At 40.6% G+C, this 20,090-nt stretch overlaps 1 protein-coding gene, 1 long non-coding RNA gene and 1 pseudogene across 2 annotated transcripts; all 3 read right to left on the minus strand.

The window, feature by feature from the left end:
- Window positions 1–3,894: 3,894 nt before the first annotated feature.
- On the minus strand, window positions 3,895–3,994 carry LOC149078738 (U6 spliceosomal RNA; annotated as a pseudogene).
- A 182-nt stretch (window positions 3,995–4,176) lies between these two features.
- Window positions 4,177–7,412, minus strand: LOC149078739 (uncharacterized). The gene is made up of 2 exons (XR_016193852.1): window positions 6,662–7,412; window positions 4,177–4,263 (listed from the first exon to the last, which is right to left on the minus strand). It is a non-coding gene; the product is annotated as an uncharacterized LOC149078739 (long non-coding RNA).
- A 2,800-nt stretch (window positions 7,413–10,212) lies between these two features.
- LOC149078740 (RNA/RNP complex-1-interacting phosphatase homolog) lies at window positions 10,213–13,745 on the minus strand. The gene has a single exon (XM_089240840.1). The coding sequence runs from the start codon at window positions 13,549–13,551 to the stop codon at window positions 13,000–13,002; it is 552 nt and encodes a 183-aa protein (XP_089096966.1). The 5' UTR covers window positions 13,552–13,745; the 3' UTR covers window positions 10,213–12,999.
- Window positions 13,746–20,090: the final 6,345 nt, after the last annotated feature.

Raw genomic sequence — 20,090 nt, forward strand, 5'->3', positions numbered from 1 at the left:
TAAAGCAAGCTACAGCCCGAGGCACCAAATTCGGAGGTGCAGAAGATGTGAGAGGAATGGGTAGAAAATTATAGAGTACAATGAGAAAAAGGCAATAAAAATTCCACATTCTTCCTAGACATCGACGGTCAGTTCAGTGAGTGACCAAAGGAATGTAAAAGCACGTGAGTGGCCACAAGAGTAGCTTGGAGCAGTGTTTCCCAACCGCTGGGCCGACATCCATTAAACCGGGCAGTGAGTGATTCACTCTTTCATTTTGCTCCATTTTTTGCTCATTGGCCTTGTGTATGCCCGGACCATCCACTCACAAAAAAAATCACCAGGGCAGTGAGTTTCGAAAGGTTGAGAACCACTGTCGTAGAGCTAGTAGATGCAAGATTGAAAGCATATGCGTGACAAAAAGAGTGGCCTACAGATTGAGAAATCATGTGAGTGACCAAAAAAAGTGACCTAGAGAATGAGGAACCATGTCAGTGAGTCACTAAAAGAGTAACTCAGAGAGTGAGTAAGTAGTGGGCAGGGCCGTCTTAAGAGCATCATGGACCCCCGGACCAATTAGTTTTTCCGAGGCCCTAAATAGCAAATTCTCGCAGAAATTCAGCTACTTCTGAGACTCGGGTGTGCCCATGCATTAAGACGGTGGGGGGGGGGGGGGGAGATGGCCTTTTACATTCTTTTGGTCACTCACTGAACTGACCGTCGATGTCTAGGAAGAATGTGGAATTTTTATTGCCTTTTTCTCATTGTACTCTATAATTTTCTACCCATTCCTTTCACATCATTCCTCCCCACTCAGAAGTTGGGGGGGGGGGGGGTGACCAAAAGAGTTACCTAATGAGCGAGGGATGAAAAGTGCGGCTTGGAGAGTGCGGAAGCACGTCAGCGGCCAAACGAGTAACTCAGGAACTCGGCTATAGCCGAGGGGCGGATGGAATAGATGTTTTATAAAACTTTTATAGTGTAATCCCGGCATTGGGCAATAGACCATTTAATATCAAGAGTAATCCATGCAGTGGCGGGAGAAGTTTCTAAGACCTGTGGGTGGTGATGGTGATTTTAATCTGTAAAATGTAAATAATTCAACATCTGAATTATTTATTCTAAGGGGCCGTTCAAATATTACGTCAACAAATGTTTAGCTATTTTTTACCCCCCCCCCCCTCCGTCAGAAAAACCATGACCCCCTATTGTTAGCAAAATTTCGTCAGCACATCCCCCTACCTCCTAACGCATATTGGTGGGATCAGAAACGTACGTGGGAGGGAGGCATAGGGGGCTCGTGCGCCTCCCCCTTCCAGACGAAAAACAAAATTTTTAATGTAAAAAACCTTTAAAAAACATTAAAATTTTTCGAAAGAAAATATCTTTACATGTAATTATAATCAATTTCTGTTAATTTCAATGTTATTTGAAGGCTAAGAACTCAAAATTTATCTTTAAGAAATTCATTGCGACCCACCCCTTAAGCCATATATGGTGAACCCTTGACCCGCGGACCAAATGTGGCCCTGCAGGTTATCTGATGTGGCTTGTCCCCTTAATGTAAAAATAAACTTAGCGGCACATTTTTTTAACAGATTGCTTAAATCAGTGGTTCTCAACCTTTTCAAGCCCGCGGCCCGGTTTCATTCATTTTTGTGAATCGAAGGCCCGGTCAAACACACGACCAACGGAAAATGAATGAGGAAAAATGAAACGGCTAATCACTCGCGGCCCAGTATGAATGATATCGGAGCCCGGCGGTTGAGAAACACTGGCTTAAATGACCCGTGGCACAATTCCAGAGCATTTAAGTGGCACATTTTCAGATCACTGAAGTAGGGCCGTGACACGTTCAAAGATCACTTAAGTAATCCACGCCACAGTTCCAGCACACTTAAACGATCCGTGGCACATTTGGAGATCCCTTTAGAGCACACTCAAAGTGGGCCCCCCCCCCCTCCCCAGTGTGGTTCTACATCACTCAAGTTACCCGCGGAACATTCCCAGATTACTTAAGTGATCCGTGGCATAATTATGGATCACTTGAGTGATGCGTCGCACAGTTTCAGAGCACTCAAGCGACCCAGACACATTTCCTGAGCACTTGAAGGATCCGTGAAACAGAAACATTTAGAGATCGCTGAAGTATCTCTTTAGGGGACTTATCAATAGGGAGAATGTTAGTTCGCGTGCCCCCAAAGTAGCGAAAGATTTTTCTGGTTTTTGGCGCACCGAGTAAGATGCACATACGAATATTTCATATCTTCGTAAAGGGTGGTTAATGACGTAAGCATCATCCAACCCCCCCCCCCCCTCCCCTTGCCATCAAAAGTCAGCAAATCGGAAGCCCCTCTATCGATGCTGACGTTATACTTGAATGACCCCTAACGTTTCAAGGGCGCAAAGAGTGAATCCTCAGTCACGTCAGTTTTTTCTAATTTTCGCAACAGATGGCGCCATTATACTGATCTTTTTATTTCGGACGTGGGATTACTAACTGTCCTCTTTCTACATGTCATTTCACGTGTCCTCCTACGATTTGGAAAATTGGCCTTTTTGTCCTCCTTTTTCAGGCTTCCGGAATTATTTTACTTCTTTTTCTTGGGAAAATTCTTTTTTCGCCACTATGAAACACACATTTCTTCATTGATATGAATGTTTATGTGGTCCCCCCCCCCCCCCCCACCACTACTACTACTTCACCAAACACCAACTCTGGCCATATCGCTATATTGCAATTTACTGCCATTAGTGAGATGGGTTGGAAGTGAAGGTGCTGTCTATCGGTGGTCCCCTCGAGTTCGTTACGGAAAATATCACCCTCCCTCCCCCACACGCATTCGCCAATAGCAGTCGAAATTCCCGGAATTTTTTCTGTTCCTACTTTTTTTAGCGGTTCTGTTTTAGAGTTGGGGTCATTCAAGTATTACGTCAGCATCGATGTGGGAGAGGAGAGGTTGTTACTGATTTGCTGACTTTTGATATCAAGGGGGAGGGGGTTTGCATGATGCTTACGTCATCAACCACCCTTTATAAAAATATGAAATAATCTTAATGGCACATTATTTGGTGCGCCAAAAACGGAAAAAACCTTTCGATAGTTATTGGGCACCTGAACTAACATTCTCACTATTGATAAGTCCCATACAGAGCTACTTTACTGATCTCTAAATGTTTCACGGCTCCTTCAAGGACTCAGGATCATTTCCTTAGCACTCAAGTGCTGTGGAAATTCTTGGCGCGTTAGCCAACGGAGGCATCGCTTCCAAATAATACCAATGGCCAGAAGATATTGGCTTTTTCCACGGATACAGATGCCGTGTGGCGAGAATATGGAACAATCCGCCATAGAAGTTGTATGCGCCTCCTATGCAAGATTTGCTTCCGCTGTTGAGGATTTCGACCTGGCTCCGTATGCGAATAATTTCAATGCGAAGTGTTATCCTTTCTGACTATTATTTTTAATATTATATTTATTATTTTATACAAAACAGAAGAATCGGGACTTCCCAGGAAATACCGGACGTATGGTCACACTACCCACATGCTCTCAGATAAAGTTTCCAGTAATTATAACAACTGAGTGCAGACCATTGTGAGAAGATTTTATATAAGAAGAAATATACACCTTATTTCTCCTCTGAGGTGCAGACAAGGCCATAGCGAGGTAGCAGAGTACTTAGGCCATGCCCCCCCCCCTCCTCCGAAATGTGAGAAAATGACCGAAAAAAGGGGAAAAGGTGGCCAAATCTATTTTTCTATCACTTTGGTTCCCCCTTCGCACGAAATTATGGCTATGGGCCTGAGTGCAGATTATAAGTATGTTCGAAAATATGGGAAGGCATGGAGATCACCCCCCCCCCCCCACCGAGCATCAACGACATAATGGTCTATGTATATGCAGAAAAATATAAGAATTTGCATCATTGCACAGCCCCTTCCTTCCTTGCGCAGGGGCCATGCTAATCTTCCCTGTATCGTTCCAATTTTAGTATATGTACTGCCGAAGCCCCTTCCTTCCAGCCTTCCATGTCTATCTTGGCTCCGCTTATGATTGCAAGACAAATAAACAAATAACAGGATTCATCAACATAAAACCTAGAACCTAAATTTCCCTGAGCAAATGGCGTCAAACTGGAGGAGGGGGGGGGGGAACACGTTCAAAGCATATTCAGACGTAAATATTATCACAGATACAAAACAATAAGGATTTTAATTAACAACGAGGAAGTTGTGTTCACTCGCACACTTCAAATCTCTTCAATGGCGGCAGCTCTGAATCTATTGAGGAAGAGAATGAAAACAAATTTCAGAATGTTTTAAACAACAAATGTGCATACAGAGAAGGAAAAATTACAAAGAATAAATCTATTGGGGGGAAAAGATGCCTCTCTGTACTCGAATATCATGTAAAATTGGTGTCAACACGGAATGTAGCCTATACGCCCCAAAGCAGAATGTGCCAAAATCCAATTAGTGCTACTACAGAACAATTTGGAAGAATTTTAAGAAAAAGTGGAAAAAAACCCACTATTACATGTATGGGGATTTTTACTGCAGAACATTTCCAGTCAGCTGAGGGCTCGTCGCAGAACAGTGCTAAACATTCAGCTTTGGGGTCTATATGTGTACAAACTAAATTAATTCATTACATTTATTAGAATAGGGAACAAAATGTCTCATTCAAAGACTATATTTTTATACCAAAAGAACACACACACAAGTGCACCATCTAGTTTCAAAACCAGATAGATAATTAATTTTCCGATTTCAGATTGTTTTTAATTTCCCCCTCTCATTTATTATGCAGAGCTAAAATTTGGTTAAGACCTGTGCCTATCAAATATGAATTTGTAAAAAAAAGCGAGACAAGTCTTCTATAAATAATGTGATTAATTCGGTTTTTTTCCCTTCTTGCGAAATTTGTCAAAATGTTAGAGTGTTACAAGCTAGAAATGTGGGCTCATTCCATATACATATAGAGTTACCAGACATCCTCCTTTTTTATGTTATTTCGAACACCCTCCTGCGTTTTAGAAAATTCACCCATTTGTCCTCCTTTTCAAAAGTTTACGGAATTATTATTTTTTTACTGGGGAAATTCCCCCCCCCCTCTGAAAAACATATATCTTTTTATTGATATGAGAGTTTGTGTGAGCATGTGTGTGTGTGTGTGTGTGTTTTTCCCACTCATGTTCACACGATTTGACCAATCACTGTCGAAATTCCCAGAATACAAGAATACAAATTGCCTGCAAGCAGAGCTGATGCTATTCTAACTGTGGCCCAACTTGCTCCTGGATAGCACAAAAAAGACGGTCAGAAAAACAGCTGTGGAAGAAGAAAATCACAACACCTATTTTGAGAATGCTATTGTTTGCTCATGAACAGCTAGTGCTCTGTACTGAAATGATGACAAAGGGGAATGGGTTCAGGGTAGAGCTTAACAAGGCTATGTAATATGCTTTCAAAAATGTCAATGAATGTAACAAAACACATGGTTTTTTGCCAAAGAAAACCTCTTGCTTTGTCTCGAGCAAAGCAATAAAATTTACCAGATGGAGAGAACAACTAATTAGAAGTGAAGAGAAATGTGGATCACTATTTGATTTTTTTCCAGTATAGTGGCGCCATCTGTTGTGAAATTTGAGAAAAGTGACATTTGCAAAGGTGTGTGTGTGCACAGGTGTCCTCCTTTCTCAGTTTTTGAATCTGGTAACCCTACCTACATAATAAGGAAACAGTTATTTTCCAGATATTATTCTGAGGTGAACGTGGAAAGAAAAGTCATCACGTCTCCGCCGGGACCTCACCTCAGAATAATTTCCAGAAAATAACCGTTTCCTTGATATCTCGGGCTGAGAAAAAGCCATCTATCTTTATCTACCTACATAACATTTGCACACATTAATGTCTAACGTAAGCATGATATTTTTTTGGAAGTGCTGCCATCTACATAGATATTTTTTAAATGGTAGATACCTGAATTTAAGGTTACCAGATTTGAAAGCTGAGAAAAGCTGTGTGCACCCTTGCAAAAGTCACTTTTCTCGAATTTCACAACAGATGGCACCACTATATCGAAAAAAAGAGCAAATAGTGATCTATCTCCTTTCACTTCTAATTAGTTGTTCCCACCGTCTGGTAGATTTTGCTTTGCTCGGGAGGAAGCAAGAGGTTTTATTTTGCAAAGAATCTTGTCTCCTGTTGCATTCATTGACACAAGTATATTACATAACCTTGTTAAGCACTACCCTCTCCGTCGTCACTACAGTACAGGGTACTAGCTGTTGGTGAACAAACAATAGTATTCTCAAAATGGGTGTTGCGGTTTTCTTCTTCCAGGGCTATTTTTTGGACAGTCTTTGGACACACGCACACACACAAATCCTCATATCAATGAATTTCAGAGTGTGAAAAAGATTTCTCCAGAAAAAAATAATAATTCCGGAAACCTCTGAAAAGGAAGACAAAAGGGTGAATTTTCTAAAACGTATGAGGATGTTTGAAACGACACAAAAAAAGAAGGATGTCTGGTAACCCAACCTGAATTTTTCGGCAAATGTAATTTTATGTGTTATCAGTCTTCATGCTCTTTCTGTGGACCGAAATAGATCTAGCATCTAACACAATATCACAAATCAAAATGTGTATATACAAAAAAGCCATTTATATTTACTTTCTGATGAAATGAACGTAGGCTGAGTAAGATACTTATTCACATATTCCTGGGTCGTCAAAAACAGCTCGTCTTCAAAAAAATAGTTCAAATCATCTAGAATAAAATAGTTTTTGTTTCGTTAAAAATAATGAAAACTCAATTCAAAATCAAAAATACTTGCTTGAAAACATATTTCACTGTTTGGAATAACTGTTTTAACTATGGCATATATGAATACATAATTTTATTGCAAAAATTAATATTAATTGCTCAAACAGATTTGACTATTGATGAATATTCGTTCAAAATTGAAATTCATAACAAAATTCACGAATTATTGTTCATTTTACTAACCATGAATATGCATAGTAGAGTATAAAATACACAGCTGCATAGTTTTTCCTGTCGTTTCCAGAATGGATTGATGTACAGTGATATGTCCATATAGCGATACTTGAGGGACCAGAGAAATGTATAGTTATAGAGGGAATATATTCAGAGTAAGATTTATGATTTTGCCAGCTGCAGGCTATTCAAATTTTGTTGCCCTTCTCCCATTCTAATTTTATTTTTGTGACGACCAATTACTAAAATTTAGTCACCCTTTTGACCTTGCCGCTCTGGGATAGGCTGCGCTCATAGTGGAGCGAATAGGTACGAGTTACAAGAATTGCGACTAGGAAAAATATATGCATAGGTGGTGAAGGAAGAGATGTCTGCACATAGCAAAAGAGGGGGAGGAGAGAAAAAATGGCCGGGGGTGTTCTGAAATAAATAAGGGTTGTTGTGATGATGATGATTATTATTATTCCTCCGCAGAAGAGAGGAAGAAACATGCCAATCAGCAGATACTGAAAATAAGGTCAAGGTAAAAACAAACAAGATTTTTCAAACTGCACACCACATTGAGTGGCCTCTTTCACTTCGCTTTTCAAGTACATGTGGTGTAGAACAAAACAATACCATTGTTTTCATTGCTAGTCTCTATTATACACTCATGCTCATCTTGGTCACCGCATTATGTGCACAGCCTTATATAGCACACGCGAAATATATCAACACCATAGAAAATGCATCAGGACCAAAGAGTAATATTGTTATACAAGCTATTATTAATTATGGGGTTTTGTTACATATAGAATTTTCACTGTGTAGCAAAAACTATGGTAACATTAAGAAAAAGTGAATCCAAAGTTCAACAACAGGCAATGTTATAATTACCAGCAAAGTATGCAAACCTATTGAATAATTGGTTCATTATGGCAGTGCTCCAATCAGTGGGGGAAAGCAGGCAGGTCTGGCATCCCCCAAGTGTCAGACAGGGGCGAATTCATCCCTTTGATACTGCTCGTTCAACGCCAAAAGGTGGCATCAAAATTCATGTTTGCTTAAGTTCTGTATTTAGGGACATTGGAATATTTCAGACATTTAAGTGATCGTCTTGATCTTCATGAGAGAGATTTCCATTTTTGAATTCATCCTGATGGGTCTCAGACCCATGCCACAAATTATTGTGGGCTTGAGTACTCAGTGCTCCCAGCTCCAATGCTACAGGGCTTGTATAGGGCCATAGTTGTCAGAAGTGTTTCACACCTGTGGATTCTCAGCCGCAGCTTTGTTATAAATTTGCATTCGTGTGGATTGATTCTGGGGCGCTCAAACTTGTTCTACAAAATATAAGCACCTGCAGCACCCCGCGCTCCGATGCCACTGTATAGTGTTTATTTTATAGCCACAATGCCAAGCTACTGATAGGTAATCCAATGCACTCTCTGTCTTCCTTTTGCTCCTCTTTCCCAGTGACACCCCCCCAGCAAAAGAGTAAAAATGGTTTGCATTCATCAAAGGAAATGGGATATTTTTAATACAGTAGTTTAATAATAAAAAACACCAGTTGAATATAGGAGCCAATAATTTTTTCCCGAGCCATTAATTATGCATAGCCCCTAACCATATCATGGCCCGCCACTTTGTCTTAAGGAAGAGATATATAAGCAGGTGGTCGAAGAAGACGACTTGGGCCATGCTGGAAAAAATAAATAAAACTCATTAGTAGCTTGGTGTGAGGGATTGTCAAGCCTTGGTAGTTATTCATTATATGGCTGAGACTGCCTAGGCCAGGGGTTCTTAACCTTTTTCTGCCGTGGCCAAAATTTGCAACAGATCAGCTTCGGGGACTGTTTTTCGAAATTAGTGTGAAACCAGTGACACAATAAGTACATTTATAACAGGGCCATAAGTGGAATTTTATGGACCCATCTCTCTCTCTCGGAAGCCCTTGAAAACCAAGTTTGGGTTGTTAACCCATAGCTCAAAATTGGCTGTTAGTGAATTTTATGGCCTTGTCTCGAAAAGCCCCTGCTAATCAAGTCTCGGTCGTGACTTATAGCTCAAAATCACCTGGCTGTAACTGGAATTTTTATGACCAATCTCTGAAGCACTTAGCAATCCAGTCTGGATCATGACCCATAGCTCAAATCCCTGTCTGTTATTGGATTTTTACAACCCATCTCAGAAGCCCCTGTGAATCAAGCTTGAGTCGGGACCCATGGCTCAAAATCTCTGGTTGTTAGTGGATTTGCACAACTAACCATCTTGGAAACCCCTGCAATCCATGTTTGGGTCGCAACCCATAGGTTAAGAACCCCATTCCTTAGGGAGTTGTAGAGGTTTTAGGGAGTCTGAGCTTGGGATGAGAAAGCAATTAGCTTATTGTTTTTGCATCATTTTGAGCAGAAATTGTCTATTTCCTTCATGTTATTAACAAGGGGGTCCCTGACCTTAAACACAAAGAACCCTTGGCCTAGTAAATTTCAAACTGAAATTACTGTGCAATATTCACTTACATTCTTGAAGACAAAACAAGCCATATTCTTATCGGGGGGGGGGGGGGGGGGGTCTGAAGAAGGAAGAATTTTCAGCACCTCGAAACATCCAGAACTTTCAAGATTACAACTACAGTACACCTAATACACATTGGTCTGCAGAATTTCTAATGAATCGATATGTTGGAATATCGCAGGTGTGCACGTGAATGGCCCCTAACGTAATTATGTTGCCATAGTTGTGCTTGTTTCATGTTATTGCTGGTGCTGCCATCTGTCCCCCATGCTTTGAAGTGAAGATGATAAAAGCTTGAATTTTCATGTTATGTACGGAAGGGCGTCTGCAGGGTTTGTTTTCAACAGTGCAACACCATTACACTTCACTCAGTTAGAAAAATTGATGGCAGCACTACACATAACAAGCATTACACAAGAACAAACTTCATGTTAGATTCGCAACACGTACATACACACATTCCAACATGCACCAATTTGTTAGAAGTTCGGCAGAGGTACGTGGACGAGGTGCATGTGTGATTTAACAGCAGTAACAGCGCAACACAGTTTATAAGAAAAATCATATTGAGAAATATTGTCATTCAGTAACACAGCTAGTTATAACATGTTTTCAGTCTCAAATACCGAAAACTGGATCAACAAAACATCCAGAATAGCATTTTCTTTGAAAAAGACTTCAATTTAAAAAAAAATTTCCCATGGACCCGCATAAATTTTGGTCCGAAATTCATTCATAATTTATTCAAATCCAACATACACAAAAATATGTAGATTAACATATTAAATATATTATTTCATCACACAAAACGATGCTTTCCATCCATCCATCACAAAACCAAATAAAATAAAACATTTCCAACACGAAACCGATGAGTCATATGAAATACAGAGGGGGAACAGTACAGAGCAAAGTAAATCATGATACTTATTGTGACATGTAAAAACGAGATTTTGATATGATTTCAAACAGTAAAATCAGGAGGAAGTTCTTCTTCAATGAACAGACTGAAATATGTGTTTTCATTTCTCTCTTGGTACACTCTCAACAACAACAATAGAAGTCTTAAAATATGTTTGGCTCAAATTTCATAGCAAATTCATATTTCATGTATAAAAAACTAATATGCTCATTGTCGAAAACTGTATACAAATGAGCGCGTACAGCAGTACTCTAGATTTATCCAAAGTAATTGCGATATAAACTTATGTCAGTAAATTGAAATTTCTAAATTGAATATGTATCTGTTAAAAACAGGGCTTGACAAATCGGGACTGGGGGAACTTAGGTAAGTGACAATTTTTTTAGGAACCCGCCCAGAATGTTTTTATAGGGTCCTGTTTTTGTGAAAATTTCCCTTATTTTTGTAGAAAGGGCCAGTGCTGTCTTTAAGCATGGGCCCACCCAGGCAGCCTCAGAAAAATGAGTAGTTTAATTTTTCGAAAATTGGCCAGGTAGGGGCTTTTAAATATCACTAGGCCCGTGGGCCCATGGTGCTCTTAAGACAGCCCTGGAAAGGGCAATTAATTGTGTGAAAAATAAGTTATTTTGTGGGAAGCAAAATAATCTAGTTACTATATCACAAAAGATATGAAATGCCAAATTTACGGTTTCATTAATTTGTATGTTGTGAAGGGTTCGTTTTTCCGATTAAGATTTTTTTTGTAAAGGGTTCATTTTTCACATCTAGAATTTTGTGAAGGGTAGTGAAGACTGACCCAAATTTTGGCTGGAGTGACCCCTGCGGACATAACTTTTTCTCTGTAAAAACGTGCCTAAATCAGAGCTCAACAAACTTACAGATATGTAGGTTGAAATTCATTATGTTTAGATGCAGCCAATGCTACACAAAGGGTGTTCATTTGAAATGTAATACTTTCATATAACACATTGGTAAATTCACAATATACAGTATAACACTTCTGTAAATGAGTTCGGCAAATTATTCTTATTACCAGACTCAATTAAATGTTGGCCCTAGGAAAAGACGATAGGGAACACCAGATAAAATTTAAAAACAGGCCAGGGAGGACGATATTGACAGCATAACGTTCTTTCGATATTGCTGAAAACTTGGCAGCAAGGTGAACCGTATATTGGGGGAAGGAACCCAAACACCTTTAGATAAAATCTTCACTACACCGCCATCTGAGTGAAATTTTGATTTTGCTTCACTTAATTAGGAAAAAAACCCGTGTATCTGTGTATGCCATGGTAAAATATTTCAATTCACAGCACACCTTTTCCTTTATGCCAATTGGTTAATTTTTCCCCCTCCCCCCCCCCCCCCCGCAGTTCAAAGGGCATATATCTGCTTACATAAATGTCTGTGGCATGCATAAACCTCAGCATATAGATTGACAGAGGTGTCTGAAGTGCTTCAGAACTGTAGGTGCTCAGCTGGAGTTCTATGTGGGGGGAATTCCGATTCCTGAATCATTGCTGCTGTTGCTCAAGCACCCCTGGCTCCAACGCCAGTGGTGGCGGGCCATTTAGAGATATGGTGCGAAAATAATCACTAAAGCCGGGTTTTCCTAGGAGCAGGTTTCCTGCCCCATGTGCAACATGAATTGCTCCACGCAATAGGAGAAAGCAGTAAAACTGTTTTCCCACAGAGTGCAAAATGTCTCACACCAGTGATTTATGTCGAGCGTGATTGACCGAGTGCTTCTGGAGGAGTCAAATGTGCCATGGGAACAGCTTTGGTATAAGGGACACGCCAAATTGGCGACTTTTTTCCGGCGATAAGTTGCCATCGTTGGCGCACTCTGGTTCGGTGTTGTTCTGCTGGGTTGTCGCTGTTCTGGAAAATTCTGCCAGGCGGCGTTAGTTGTTTAGCGCATCTTTTCAAACAGCTGTACAGCCATTTTGTCTTTTGTGCTTGTTCCGAGTGTTTGGATTACATTTTCGTCGGTGGTCATGTTGGTTGTATGTTCCCTTTTTTTTTCCCCTTTATTTAAACAGTGCCCGTATTTTATTTATACCCTGATCGATTTATTATTTAAACAACGGTCTGGGCTTCATTTAAACAATGCCCGGGTTTTATTTAAACCCTGATTAATTTGTTATTTACAACGGTCCGGGTTTTATTTAAACCCTGATTGATTTATTTTTATCCACAGTTTTATGTTTTAAACAATCCAGAGCTTATTTTTGTTTATACCATTTGTTTTTATTGTTTTTTACTGTTTTCTATGCTGGCGATTTTTTTTCTGGCGCATGTAGTGTCTGGCGGCTTTCTCTTGGACCGTCGGACATATTTTTGCCATCCCGCAATGGTTCTGTTCGGTTCACATGGCATGGAAAAACCTGCTGCCAGAAAAACTCGGCTTTATGGGCAAAGTAACAAAAATATGTGAAACATTAGTAGTTGTGGCTGAATATATATATACATGGTTGTATCCTCTCCCTCCATGTGACTGCACATTTATAAAAAATATTTAAAAAATTTTCATGTTCAGGTAAGTGTATGTACTCATACATGTAACAAAAAAAAAACCAAGTCTATCAAACATTCAAAACGCGGCTCTGTACCGACGAGGCCGGAACAGGTCCTCCTTGTAGTTCTCCCTCTCGATGTCGTAGCCCCTGGCCCGCGAGAACTCGTACAGGGCCCGGCCGGGCTCGCAGTTCAGGTGGTCGATCATGTACCTGCACACGACGTAGCCTGTCCTGTTGACGCCGTGCGTGCAGTGGATGCCGATCATCCTCCCGCGGTTCTCCGGCTGCGAGTTGAAGTGGTGCACGATGTCGGCGAACATGGACACGACGTCCGGGCTGGGTATCTCACGGCCGGCGCACTTCAGCTGCACGTAGTGGATGCCGTTGCGCTCGAAGTCGATGATCGGGTAGCGGGGTGAATGCGAGTACGACAGGTCGACGATGAAGCCGAGTCGGGGAATCGCCGACATCACTTCCCTGGGACTCCAGCGGTTGACGATGGCCGGTCGGTTCACGAACACGGACTCCCTCAGGGGCGTCTTGAACGGTATTATGTTCGTGTCCAATATCGACGTGCGGTAAGGACGGTAATCCAGCCAACGATCCGGTATGGCCTTCCCTGGCATTTTCTCGGGTGTATATCACAACAAGTAAACAAACGTCCAGGCGAGAAACTTTCAAGGAAAATAATCGTTCGAAACCCCGTGAACAAAAACTAAATTGTGAATTTTGTGATCACTATTAGAAATTATACTTTTAGTTTTGATAACAGCTGTAATACAGTTCAAGACTGTATTAAGGAGAGGACCACGCGAACAGAAATTCGATGAATTTCAAAAGAAGAATAAAATACTGTAGTTTGTGGAAAAACTCTCATTTATTGTTGCTGCCATCTGTTGGCAAAGTAGTGAAAATGTACGGACGTGGTGTTTAAATTGAAAAAAGTCATAGTAATCGTGACCATATGACATACATTTTATGTGGTATGCTCGAATTTTTAAGCACATTCAACGTTTAAATGAAATTTAATTTTAAAGAAACTTTAACAAAAATTTAAGTTAAACAAAAAAATATAAATACAAATGAAACAAACAATAATTCAGATTAATGATTAAAAAATTGCAGTTTGTATGAATAACACAAAGAGAGATAGAGTTTTTTCTTTTTTCAAAATTTAAAAATAGTACTAAAAGTAAACGATAGATAGCACTCAATTTTCTTCTACGTTCAAAAAGTTTCCGAACTTATTTTGTTACGGAAGAATGAGAACAGAGATCGAACATATTTATTCGGCGTTTACTTTGAAGTAACCCTCTGCAATATTATGCATTTTTGCCATTCTTCATGCCAAGACGTGAATGCGGATTGCAAGCCTCCTTTTGTGACATCCTCCAGTGCCTTCGTCGCAGCTCACTGCACTTCTTCGGAACCTGAGAATCATTGGCCCTTAAGCCGGTATTACACTATAAAAGTTTGATAAAAATTCTTTTATAAAACTTGAAAATATAACCAATAAGCACATCTGTTACATTAGAGAGAACTTAACTGATCCGTCTATTGGTTGCATTTTTCAAGTTTTATAAACGAACTTTTATCAAACTTTTATAGTGTAATGCCGGCCTTAAGCAAATGTCTGATGTAAAAGTCACATGAGGTAAGATCGAGGAATAAGCTGGTTGCATGATTCGGTGAGACGCAAGTAATCAGATCATTGAATGGAAGGGTGTGTCCAAATCGTGGTTGCTCCATTACGATAATGCGCTAACTCACAGGTCCCTCTTGGTGTCAGATTACCTCTGTCAAAACACCCCATTTCGATACTTCTAAAACCAATTTATCCCCTTGATCTCGCCCCGTATAACTTTTGTTGTTTCCGTCGGAAAAAAATTGCTTAAGGAACAATGATTTTCATTATCGCTTAATTCCGAATAAGTGCAGTGAGCAGCGATGCAGGTGTTGTGGCAAAAGGAGGCTTGAAATCCGCATTTACATCTTTGTATGAGCGATAGAAAATATACGTTAATTACACAGGATAGTTACTTCAAAGGAAACGCCAAATAAACAGGTACTACTTCTACTACGTGTACTATTTCTTCCGTAATAAAATAAGTTGAGGAATTTTTGGCCACCGTAATAGTATGAAGCAGATATTGGCGTACGCGGGAAAAGTGGGTAAGGGTGAGATTCAATCCCATGTATATAAGGTTCAGGCAATAAAAGGCAGAATGTCTTATGAGATATTAAAATCGTGAGATCGCGATCGAGACGTTTGGCAATGGATTACAATTGTAAAAGTGTTCTTAGTGAGTTTTGTACCAGAACGGCAGGATGACTTGTACACGAAATAAAACATAACTTTTTTGGAAGCCGTGCAACTACGAACGGGAAGCGGGGTATCTGCTACTTTTTATCAACCGAAGCTTACGGGGGGGGGGGGGTGAGTTCAACCAAACTCCTCCATCTTTAGCAGAGGTTATGCCATTTTGGAGGAAAAAAAACCGTAACCCCCTACCCTCCTTCAAAAGGAAAAGACGAAACCTTCCCCCAACCTTGAGAAATTCCTCTGTACGCCTATGTAAGAATACTTTTCAACTCAGGCTGTCGGCATGAAAAAAATAATGGACGTGCATTCATATATTCAGTTTATTGACGACCTTATTTGGTTTAATCTCTTTCGAATATTACATGAAAGTGCAAAGGGAAGTTGGGAGAAGACTGGGCAAACGGGGATAAAAAAAACGAGTTTTACCCTCATTTATCTTGTTTTTTCTTCCGTTTTTAGAATTGAAATATCTCAGTGAGAGAAGGGGGGGGGATTACTATTGTTGTCTTCAGGTGAGACAGAGCAGTAACTTTCTCGTTAGGTATTTTGAGCACCGTATAAAAGCGTGTCCGTATAAAAAGTTAACTTTTTTTTATTTTAATAACTGTAAACCCCTTGCAATTTGAATGACTTAATCTGAGCATTACACATTATTTGGATACTCTTTGGAATTGGAAGTATGTCTCTAAGATGAACAGTTCGCCAGTAATTCGTGGTGCGTGCTGTTAGCTATATGCACCCTGTATATTCTGGAAATAGTTAAGAAATTGTATACCTTCTTCAGGCAGAACGTTCACCGGCATTAGCTGGTTGATTTTCTCTTTGAATGCACCCTAAGAAAAATAAAAAATATATATATACAGTCAAACCTCGATAATGAGTCACTCTTGGAAGAGCAAAAATATGACTTGATAAGCGGAGTGACTCGTTAAACGGAGTAAGACATAGCTGTGCCGATTCCTGCCTGAGGATAATTGGGACTTCCAAAAAGTGATCTGGTAAGCGGAGTGACTTGTTAACCGGGTGACGCACTAACGAGGTTTGACTGTATATAGCTTGTGAAATGTGATTAGTTAAGTAATTTTTTTATCAAAAAATAGTAAGAAACTTTTTAAACTGTGTAGGCGCATTTCCGAAGTGTCATGAGCATTTAGGCCAAATAAGGTAATACAATCGACGCTCGTTATAGCGACCATTCCAATACAACGGTTGATAGGATAACTTCAAAACGTTTTCATATAACCACTATCATATATGTTTCCCTTTTGATATAACAACACTCCAAATATAACGTACATTTTCGACGGCACGAAGTGGGGGGGGGGTGGTTATATCGAGGTCGACTGTAATTGGTATTTGACCTAAATGCTCGGGCTAGGGTTTCTACAAGCTTTCCAAAATTGATGTCAAATACATCATGCACAAAGTTTACTGAGATACATCATGCACAAAGTTTACTGAGATACATCATGCACAAAGTTTACTGAGATACATCATGCACAAAGTTTACTGAGATACATCATGCACAAAGTTTACTGAGATAGCTCATGCACCAAGGCCTTCATTGTAACCATTCATTGCAAGTTACATCAGTCATGGTCGACTTGCAGCCCGCCCCCTTTCCCCCAGTACTTCAATTTGTGCACAAATGTTCGCGATGCTGCTAAAATGGTTGGTCATGCGTGTGTGCACTGGGAACTTAGCAGCTACGTAAAGTGATGGTTATTTCGATCGTAATGAACAAGCTTAAATGAATAGAAATGAATAATAATTGATATTATTACTATCTGGACGGTCATCACATAAGAGGCCAGAAGCCGGATCTTCTCCCTGAACTCTTTCATACGATGCGCCATCTCCGTTTCGTCGAATACTTGATCTTCAGGCCGTGACTCGAGAGGCTTTTCTATGCGTCTGACGTAGGCGCTACCCCAGTATTCGAACAAACGATTCGGTATCTGGCAATTGTGTCAAAGGCTCATCGAATAAGATATGAATTCTATCACGTATATGAGAAAAATTTGTGGTAGTTCTAAACATATTACCATGACACCCACGCCCTTTCCAAGCCTTCCGTTGACCAGGACCATCAGACCCCTGACATTAATTTCGTAGTAAATTTACAGTGTAAGAGCAGGGGGTAAAAAAAAACACACTTCTAGCGTCCAGAAAGTGACTTGTAAAATTAACTGGTTATGTTGTATTAGCAGCCAAGATGATACTGTGGGTGTATAGTTAGGTACCGGTCGGAAGCTTATCTCCTAAGCCTATGCAATGTGAGTCCTATAAAGTGCACGTTTCCCTTCTCAAATGAAAGACTGACCGAGCAATAATCAGGGAACCCATGAATCAACCTCAAGAGAGAGAGAGAGAGAGATACACATTTTTATGTTCACACTATAGGTCCGTTCACATGGGCAATAAAATATCCCGGGAAGTTACCAGTAATGGTTTTTTCTCGTTACAGCCCGTTCACAGGGCGTTTAGTTTAAGCCGGTATCCCCTCTCTTTCCGGAAGTCGCCAGTGGTCACGTGGGTTGAACGGACGTAGTTGGCCCAAGATGGCTGGCTGACAAAGGAGCTAACCTAGGAGATTAAAATTCTACTCTTCTTGTGAGAACTTATAATCTCCTTGGGAGCTAACAGTAGTTTTCGTGGCGCAAAGGATTATGGGAGAAGAGGTCGGAGTCACACCCACCATTCCTCCGCAAAAAAGATGCCCTTCTTTCAACTGTACCAAGTCCCTCCTTTTTTTCCCTACAAGGTAATAAGTTGCCTTGCAGTTAATAATCACCAAAGCAACTCCCAAATCGTGCACATGTAAACGAGAGTTATAAGTAAAATTTACGGGAAAATCGATATTTAGTACCCACTAAGAGTCCTAGCCTAAAGCGGACTCCTTAAAAGGGAGTTCCAGTTATGATGTAGGGGGGATGGTGCACCTCCCGTGAGGGATCCTTTTCTTATTTTACAAACACTATTACTACTTAACCGTACATGCACCTCGTACACATTCTTCTGCGGAATTTCTAACCAATTGGTACATGCCCGGACGTATTGTGTGTGTTTAGATATGCGTGGCCCTAAAGTATTCACGTTGTCAGCGTTGAGATTGTTTCGTGTTCTAGCTAGTACTGCCATCTGCATTCCATATTTTGAGGTGATAGGTAACTGCTTTTTTTTAGAACCAACACAGCAGGACCGTCGGTATTAGAAAAATACTGGGGGGTGGATGTTGCCTATAGGATTTTCAGACCTGGAAATTCTGTGATTCTAGGGCAGACGTCTTCAACCTTTTTCTAGTCGCGAGCACTGCCTGTACGGAAGGCAGTGCTCTCCTTTCATCAAAAGGAGAGCACTTTTACGCCAAGTTTGACATACGAATGCTTGTAATCAGGCTGATTTCAATCATTGAATGCACTTTATGCAAAGTATTTAATTGTACATTGACCAAGTGGTCGCGAGCACGAAATCGAACACAAGCATCGAGCACTCTGGATGCTTCAGAGAGCACCAGGGTGCTGGCGAGCAACGGGCTGAAGATGCCTGTTCTAGGACGTACGCAGTTGAAATGTATAGTCAGCAATTATTGGGAAGACTCAGCCCTCTCAAAAAACTTTTGGGGAAATAGTTTTCAAGAGGGCTAAATCCCAAATTCCCACTCCCATTCATCATAGTTATTATAAAGAAAAATAAAGGATACATAATGTGAAGTATCAATGACTTTGGCTTCTTCCAGAATTCCCCGTTTCACCATCCTCGCCGTTTCCTTGATGATATCGTCGATACCATCGGCGAAGCTCTAAGGGAAAAAGACAAAAATTGCGTTCATATGCTCACTCATGAAAATGTATAATGATGAGGATGGGTAATGAGAAAATCCAGTAGAAATTTTATTATCTTGCGAACGGATTCTTTCAAAAAATTGACTCACCTCGGCAATATGGAAGAAGAAGTTCTCGAAGATGATCAAGATGCCAGTGATACTCGAGGCGTCATCGAAGATATCAGCTTGAATTCGTGAAATACACAAGTTGAATTCATCTGATAAAATAAGAGCAATACAAACTCAGTCATACCCTGTTTCTATTTGGTCCGAGAGTTTATAATTACTTCAAGGATTTTCTTTGAAATAACAGAAAAAAACCCCCAGTTTTTATATATATTAGCATTGAATGTGTTTAACCAAAGTACGTACTTTTAAAAGGTGGAATCATTGAAGTACACAGTGACTGACCATTAATGTTTTCATGGGTGGTATTATTGTACTTACCTTCAGCTTCGTATGTCTTTGAAGGGCACAATTTGCCGATCAGCATGACCCTATGAATAGGTTCGACCTAGAAGAAAATAAATTTGTATGAACGTAAAATTGTGAGAAATATTTATTTGCATCCAAAAGAGATCCAAGAATCATGGTAGGAGATAGACTTGGAAGTCTGGGGGGGGGGCACGGTCGTTATTGCTGGGGGGGGGGGAAGGCACGATGATGATGATGTCAATTCATATGTTCAGTCGACTCCCCTTTTGACGCTGGGGGGGGGCAATGCTCCCCACGCCCCCCTCCCCCGAATTCTGCCCACGACAAGTACACAATCCCGCAGTATGATAGAAGAAAACGGAGTAGCTTAGATAAGGCCGTCTCACCAACCACATCATGGATCCAGGGTCGTCTTAAAAGCATCATGCTCTTCCCCCCCCCCCCCCCCGCCGCCGGATGAATTGATTTTTCTGAGGCCCCATACCTATCTAGAAACGCAGGATTAATAGGACAGTACAGCGTGGATCCACTGGCAGAAATGGGACTCCAGTTTACTCTGGGACCCCACATTGCTGGAGGTT

Source organism: Pholcus phalangioides, unplaced genomic scaffold (assembly GCF_987345545.1).
Source record: "Pholcus phalangioides strain wild (caught in Gottingen) unplaced genomic scaffold, Ppha-v1.0 ptg000013l_1, whole genome shotgun sequence".
Taxonomy (NCBI): domain Eukaryota; kingdom Metazoa; phylum Arthropoda; class Arachnida; order Araneae; family Pholcidae; genus Pholcus; species Pholcus phalangioides.